The 8,239-nt window shown below is 36.4% G+C and overlaps 1 protein-coding gene across 1 annotated transcript in view; it reads left to right on the top strand.

The window, feature by feature from the left end:
- Nucleotides 1-8,239, top strand: part of SPINK5 (serine peptidase inhibitor, Kazal type 5) — a 117,977-nt gene that overhangs the window by 89,037 nt on the left and 20,701 nt on the right. Inside the window, exons 24-26 of the mRNA XM_006874516.1 lie at nucleotides 2,564-2,636; nucleotides 3,489-3,616; nucleotides 5,184-5,262. Coding sequence (XP_006874578.1) covers nucleotides 2,564-2,636; nucleotides 3,489-3,616; nucleotides 5,184-5,262 — 280 coding nt within the window. The remainder of the gene's footprint in view (nucleotides 1-2,563; nucleotides 2,637-3,488; nucleotides 3,617-5,183; nucleotides 5,263-8,239) is intronic.

Raw genomic sequence — 8,239 nt, 5'->3', positions numbered from 1 at the left:
AAAAAAAAAAAATTGTCAAAATTCTATCAAACTGAGACATTGGAGGCACCTCTTTTTTCTACTACTTTACTTGATTAAAATTTAGTGACTTTATATTTGACAAAAGGAGCTCTGGTAGCTCTGTAGGAGAAACACTGGACTCTAACTGCAAGGTTGTAATTCAAACCCAACAACTGTTTCTTGGTAGAAAAATGAGGCTCTCAGTTCTTATGAAGGTTTATAGACTCAGGCACCCTATACAAGGTTGTTATGAGTCAGAATCAACTTGATGGCAAGTAGTTCCATTTTTGGTTTTAAGATATTTGGCAGAATATTTAGAATATATTTTACTACCACTTTTTATTTCTTATAGCTCTCCAATGGAATTCCACAAAAAGCAGCATGTATACATATAAATGTTGTTGTTGTTAAGTGCTGTTCAGTCAGTTCTGATTCATAGCTTAATGCATATAGATAAATGTATATAGATGTACATACCTATATATATTTATCTATCTACATTTATAAATGTATATATTGATATACAGCTATCGAGATGCATATAGATGTATATATCTACTATATACATTTCTCTCTCTTTCTTTCTCTCTCTATCTCTCTAGATGTATATACCAATATCTATCTATCTATCTATCTATCTATCTATCTATCTATCTATCTATCTTTCTAGGGAGTCCTGGCATGGCATTGTAGGATAAGCACTAGACTTCTAACCATAAAGTCAGCTGTTCAAACTCACCAGCTGCTCTTCAGAAACCCTGTACAGGGTTGCTTTGAGTCGGAACCGACTCCATGGCACTTAACAACAACAGCAAGATGTATATGTATACATAGTTACATATATGCATGCACATGTTTTTGCTTTGTGTACAAAACCAAGTAAAATTTTGAAAGAAAAATATATATTAGAGTCTTGCAGTGTTAAGATCTTGTAACAACTACATCAGAATCATGTGACTGGCTTATGCAATATCAGTTTACTCTGACTAACTCCAAATCTTGTGAGTCAAACTGTTAGTCAGTGAATCTGAAATTTTAGCAAAGTCATAAGAGATTTTCAATGCACATTAAAATTTAGGAACCACTGGCATGAACATTTATAAGAAAAGAAACAGATAAAAAAGTAACATGATCCTAAGGTACTTTTTAGATTGTCTAATTTCTCTCTTATTGTAATCTTTCACCATATTTATTCAATATACATACTGAACACATACATAGTCTGAGAAGCTAGATTATATGAAGAAAAATGTGGCATCAGATTGGAGGAAGATTCATTTACAACATGCATTGTGCAGATGACACAACTTTGTTTGTTGAAAGTGAAGAGGACTTAAAATATTTACTAATGAAGATCAAAGATCACAACCTTTGGTATAGGTTGCACCTCAATGTGATGAAAACAAAAGTCCTCACCACTGCACCAATAAACAACATCCATATCAATGGAGAAAAGATTAAAGTTGACAAGGACTTTATTTTGCTCATATCATCAGCAATCATGGAAACAGCAGTCAAGAAATAAAATGATGTATTGCATTAGGCAAATCTGCCACACAAGACCTCTTTAAAGTGTTCAAGAACAAGGATGTCAGTTTGAAGACTAAGGTACACCTGACCCAAGACATGGTATTTTCAATAACCTCATATGCATGTGAAAGTTGGGCAGTGAATAAGGAAAACCACAGAAGAATTGATGCATTTGAGTTATGGTGTTGGAGGAGAATATTAAAAGTAGCATGAAGTGCTAAAATGAACAAACCAAAATGTGTTGGGAGAAGTACAGCCAGAATGCTCCTTGGAAACCAGGATGGCCAGATTTCATCTCTCATACTTTGGACATATTATCAGGAGGTACCAATCCCTGGAGAAGGATATCTTGTTTGGTAAAGTGGAGGGTGAGTGAAAAAGAGAAAGATTGCCAATGAGATAGGTTGGCATAATGGCAGCAATAATGGGCTTATTTGTAGGAACAATTGTGAAGTTGGCCCAGAACCATGCAGTGATTCATTCTATTGTGCATAGAGTCGCTATGAGTTGGTACCGACTTGATGGCATCTAACAACAACAGCAACAACAACGGTCTGTCTTGGGATTCCCCACTTTAAGAATGTCATAATGGGTCATAAATAAAAGATCCAGAATGGGGAGTGAAGTAGAGGATTAAAATCCACGAGTTACAATGAAAAGTTTAACAAATTGAAGGAGTGGAACTTGAAAACCTGCCTTTAAATGTCTGAAGGACTGATGAATAAAGAGGTTGTGGATTTAGCAGGCAGTGTTGTCCTCAGAATGTGAAAAAAGATCAAAATATCAGAGCTATAGGGAGCTAAGTTTGGGCACCAATAGAGGAGACTTGGTAATTACTGGATCTCATCTACCTAGAATGTCTATATTGTAATGAGGCATCTTCTTGCTCTGGAGTCTACATAGTGGTGCTGACAACTCATCTTTGAGAGGTATAGGAGATTATGAAGGAGGTGGTTTAGGAGACATAAACTCTAATACCCTTTCCAGCCCTGATTATGCATTGACAAGTTGACTGTTGACCCTTCTATTTCAGTCAAAGAGAAGCAAATGAAAAAAATAAGAATTCTGGCTTCAGATCAAATGGAACTGAGTCAACATCAGGAAAGGTGAGTTATTTACTAGGTTTTGTCAAGAATGGCATTTTTGTTATTCAATGCTTGTCCATCAAAGATATGGACAGAGGATGTCAGTGTGTCCAATGAAGGGTTTGCCCTTAGATGACCAAAAGCCACGAGTAATATGAATTAATAATAGAGTGGCATGATTGGTTTGTATTTGACAAAAAAGTGGGTGGTTCAAATTCACCTGAAAGTGCCACGGAAGATAGGTCTGACAATCTACTTTTATAACATTGTAGCCACTAAACACTTTATGGAGCACTTATACTCTGACAAACATTGAGTTGTCATGGGTTGGAAATGACTTGACAGCATTGACTTTTAGTGGCTTCCTTGAGTGTAGAAACCTAATACCTAATGGAAATGTCATAGTCTCACACAAAGCACATTTATAAATTATAGTTTATATAAATCTTCCAACAGCCCGATGGAATAAGACACGTGCCCTTTCCATCTTCAAAGCCAACAATGACTCATCAATTATTTGTCATTCTATATTGTCTGCAACTGACTTTTCTGCCTCCCTCTTTTACCTACAAGGCTCTTGTTCACAATGAGTTCATTTATATAATGCAAAATAATCACATCTCAAAGCCAACTGACTAGCAACTTTAATTTCATCTTGAAATTTAATTCCTTCTTGCCATATAAGGTGATATGTTCACAGGGTTCAGGGATGGAATGTGAGCATTTTCAGGGGCCATGATTCTGCCTACAGCAAGTTTATGTAACTGCCACGTTGTTTGTTTTTAAGTCTCAAATGGAAATCTTCAAAATCTCAAATTCAATAAAATACTATATGAAAATATCATTTCTAATGCATTGTTCACTTCTGTTCAGGATACTTGTAATGAATTTAGAGGTCAAATGAAAAATGGACAACTTATCTGTACTCGGGAAAGTGACCCTGTTCGCGGTCCAGATGGCAAGACACATGGCAATAAGTGTGCTATGTGTAAAGAAAAACTGTGAGTATTTTTTTTAAATGGATATTTAAAGTAATTTATCGGTTTTGGTGGTGTTCAAAATATACACGCTAGACCAAGCACCAATTCAGCAATTTCTACACGTCTAATTTCAATGAAGGGCGCTCTGGTAGTGTAGTGGTTACGAATCGGGCAGCTAATCTCACGGTCAGCAGTTTGAAACTTCCAGCGGTTCCATGGGAGAAATATGAGGCTTTATGCTCCCATAAAGATTTACAGCCTCCAAAACCCTGTACAGGGTCACTATGAGTCAGAACTGACTCTATGGCACATAAAAACAACAACAACAATTTCAGTGATGTGATTATATTCTTTAAATTATACAACCAATCTCATCGTCTATCCCCAAGGTGTTAACATAAATACACCCATCCCTAAATTTTCTAATGTTTGAGTTTCTGTTGTCAATTTGGCACCGTATTTCTAAATTTTAAGAGTGCAATGCTTAAGGAAGATGTTTTTGATGGTTTCATGGGATATCTCAGATAACTGAGATATGCTTCTGTTCTAGCTCCTTATTTATTATGTAGTGCCTAGGGTCTTATAGGAGTCCTAGTGTGGCTCTGTGGGCTAATGCGTCACACTGCAAAGTCATTTGAACTGCAAGGTTGGTAGTTCAAGTTTACCAGCTGCTCCTTGGAAACCCTTACAGGGTTGCTATGGGTCAGAATCGACTCAACAGCTCTTAACATAAGGGAGCATGGTGGTTACATTCAATTGATAAGCACTGGACTATGAACTACAAGGTGCATGGTTCAAGCCCATCAGTTGCTCCATGGTAGAAAGATGAGGTTTTCTGCTCCCACAAAGATTTGAAAAGCTTCAGAAACCCTATACAGAACCATTATGCGTTGGAAATGACTTGAAGGCACTTAACAGCAAATATCTTGTAAAGCTTGTATGTGACCAGGCAGGATACAACAATTAGTCTCTATTCACCTGGAGCAACAGGAGACAAAAAAGTGTTTGGAATAGGAGGAGCAAATAGCACGTGTGGCTACATGTCTCTGTGAACAACTGTCTCTTTTGCCATCATACCAGAATTGGATGGTGCCTAATTATCAACTAACTGAACATTTTGAACAAAGAATCTATAGAAGTGTTATGATCCAGAGGAAGAAGATGAACAAAAGAAATTTAAATTTTCATGTACTCCAGATATTTTGAAGGCTAGATGAACCCTTGAAACAAGTGTACTCAGATAAGCTTTAAACTTTAATGGACTTTTGGGTCTTAAAAAAACACTAATCATCATTCATCAGTTTGAGGAAAGTGACAATATCTTTTAAAACAGAAAACCCTCCCATTGCCGTTGAGTCGATTTTGATTCATAGCATGTCTGCAAATAGAGTTTCTAAAGCTATAAATCTTTATGGGAGCAGAAAGCCTCATCTTTTTCCCACAGAAAGAATGGTATGAACTGCCATTCTTGTGGTTAGTAATCTTGGGCATATCCTACGGCACCACCAGAGCACAATATTTTAAAGCTGATATTGTAATAACAACTGTTTCTTGGTTTTGGTTAAAAATGTTCTATCATTTCTTCTAGGGAAAGGGAAGCAGCAGAAAAAAAGAAGAAAGATGAGGATGACAAGAGAAATACTGGTGGAAATAGCAATGAAAAAGAGGTAGTATGTATTAGACACATAAATACCTACCTTTGTTTGCTTGATTATGTGTCTGCTCTTTCATTGAATATTATTGAATGTCATCTCTGTCTCAGTCATTGGTTATAATGATAAACAAGAAAGGCATGGCAAATCTGGGAAAGCAAATACCATGCTTGCTATTTGATGTCCTAAGACAACTCTTACACAATTACCACATATTTAATGGATCAGTGACAATGGTCAAACTACCGTTGTGTTCAATTAATTTCTTTTCTGACACTTTAAATAAAAAATGATCAAGGAAACAGATGAAAAACATAAGCAAACATCACTGGAGTTCTAGATGATAAAATCTTGATCTGGCACAATTGAGGTTCAATTTGGAATGTTTACATCATATTCAAAGCTTTGCAGGAGCAACACAAAGAATATTACAGAATATAATCTCTTCTAATCCATTTTGGACTCCAATTAAAAAAACAAAGTCGTGAATTTACCCAGGAAGGCTTCCTGTTAAAGGCAACTTTTCATTACGATTTATGCTGACTCGGGGTATGAGGCGACTTCATAGTATAAACACTGGACTGCTAAATACAAGGTCTACCGTTTGAGCCCACCAGTTAATCCATGAGAAAAATATGAGGCTTTCTGCTCCCCCAAAGATTTAAAACCTCTGAAATCCTATGTAGGATCCCTATGAGTCAGAACCGACTCAGTGGCACAAAACAACAAATGCTGCCTCAACATAATGAGACATTAACTGTAGGATAAGCACTGGATTGCAAGGTCCATCTGAATCGCAAGGTTGGTGGTTCAAACTCACCAACTGCTCCTTGGAAATCCTATACAAATTCACTATGAGTCAGACCCGACTTGATAGCATTTAATAACAATTATTATTTTACAAATATCTTAGAAATTTCAGTTGTGTATCTTGGTAAATGAATAGCCTTGAAAAAGCCATTATTCCATTACTTTAAATTGTCTCTACTGACCATATATTTTAAAGTCTTAGTCAATTTTTCAGTTTCCTGATATCTACTTTAGAAATTTCAAACAAAAAATACACTACATAAATACATTTTAAAATCCTTTTCTCTCTCTCTTGTGCTTGGGGGGTAGGGGTAAAAAAAGAAATAGGGTCTTATCTACACATGCAAATTAAAATAAGCCTCCTAAGCAAGTTAAGGGAGAAAGATGAGATGTTCTACTCCCGTAAAGATTTACAGCCTGTATAGGGTCGCTATGAGTCAGAACCGACTCCATGGCACATAACAACAACAACAACAAAGCAAGTTAAGGAGCTCTGGTAGCATAGTGGTTATGAACTGGGCTGCCAATTTCACGGTCAACAGTTCAAAACTACCAGCTGTTCCACAGGAGAAAGACGAGGCTTTCTGCTCCCATAAAGATTTACAGCCTCAGAAATCTTGTACAGGGTTGCTATGAGTTGGAACCGACTCCAAAGCACATAACAACAACTAATCAAGTTGCTGTTGGTAAATCCAGTCAGTTTCAACTACTAGCAAATATCTATAAGTTTTCCGAGGCTGTAAATCTTTGCAGGAGCAAACAACCCCATCTTTCTCCAACTTACTAAGCATAAGCATCATCAAATTTAATCTTCTTCACAATCTATAAAGTGGGTGATATTGTTCCAATTTTGTATTCGAGAAAAACTCAGAAATGTTGTTGTTGTTAAATTCTGTCAACTACTGTGACTTTGTATAGCATTTCCAAGGCTGTAAATCTTGTGAAAGCCCATACACACAAATAATAAATAGAAGATCCAGAGACTGAACATTTAAACCAATAATTACAATACAGGCAGAACTATGATATCATATGCATATATACATAAAATTGTGGATTCCTTGGAAAGATAATAATTATAGAACCTTATACATATGATGCTTGTAGGTTGATCAGATATTTGATTTGAAAAAAATACTTTTTAAATGCCACAGATAAAAGTAAATGTGAGATTATTTGAGTGTAACAATTTATAGAAAGAAGAATAACTACAATTAAGATTACTAGCAGTATTTTCAAAGGTTATCTTTGCTAATGTCAGATGGATCTTGCATGAAAGCAGAGACTATCAGAAGGATGTTTATCTACATTTTACTGATTATGCAGATGCCTTTGATTGTGTGGGTCATGACAAACTAGGGACAGCATTGCAGAGAATGAGTACTCCAGAACACTTAATTGTGCTCATGAGGAACCTGTTCATAGACCAAGAGACAGTTATTTGAACAGAGTAAGGGAATACAAAATGGTTTAAATTTAGGAAAAGTGTGTACCACGGTTGTATTCTTTCACCACACTTACTCAGTCCGTCTGCTGGGCAAATAATCTGAGAATCTGGATTATATGAAGAAGAACATGGCATCAGGACTGGAGGGAGACTCATTAACAACCTGCCATATGCAGATGATATAACCTTGCTTGCTGAAAGTGAAAAGGATTTCGAATACTTAACTAATGAAGATCAAAGACCACAGCCTTTGGTATGGGTTGGGGTTGCGCCTCCATGTACAGAAAACAAAAATCCTCACCATTGGACCAATAAAAAAACAACAAGACAAATGGAGAAAAGATTGAAGCTGTCAAAGAATTCATTTTAATCAAATCAACCATCAACATTCATGGAAGCAGCAGTAAGAAATCAACTGACATATTGCACTAGGCAAATCTGTTGCAGAAGACCTCTTTAAAGTGTTGAAGAGCAAAGATGTCCGTTTGAAGATTAAGGTGCACCTGACCCAAGCCATGGTACTTTCAGTAACCACATATGCATGCAAATGTTAAACAGTGAGTATGGGAGACCGTACAACAATTGATGCATTTGAGTTATGGTGTTGGAGGAGAATATTGAAAGTATTGGAAAAAGAACAAGCCAATCTGTGTTTGAAGAAACACAGGCACAATACTCCATGGAAGCCAAGATGGCCAGACTTTGTCTTTCATACTTCAGACATATTGTCAGAAA

This window comes from Chrysochloris asiatica, unplaced genomic scaffold, assembly GCF_000296735.1.
Source record: "Chrysochloris asiatica unplaced genomic scaffold, ChrAsi1.0 scaffold00280, whole genome shotgun sequence".
Classification (NCBI taxonomy): domain Eukaryota; kingdom Metazoa; phylum Chordata; class Mammalia; order Afrosoricida; family Chrysochloridae; genus Chrysochloris; species Chrysochloris asiatica.
This window is presented reverse-complemented; position numbering and strand designations above follow the sequence as displayed.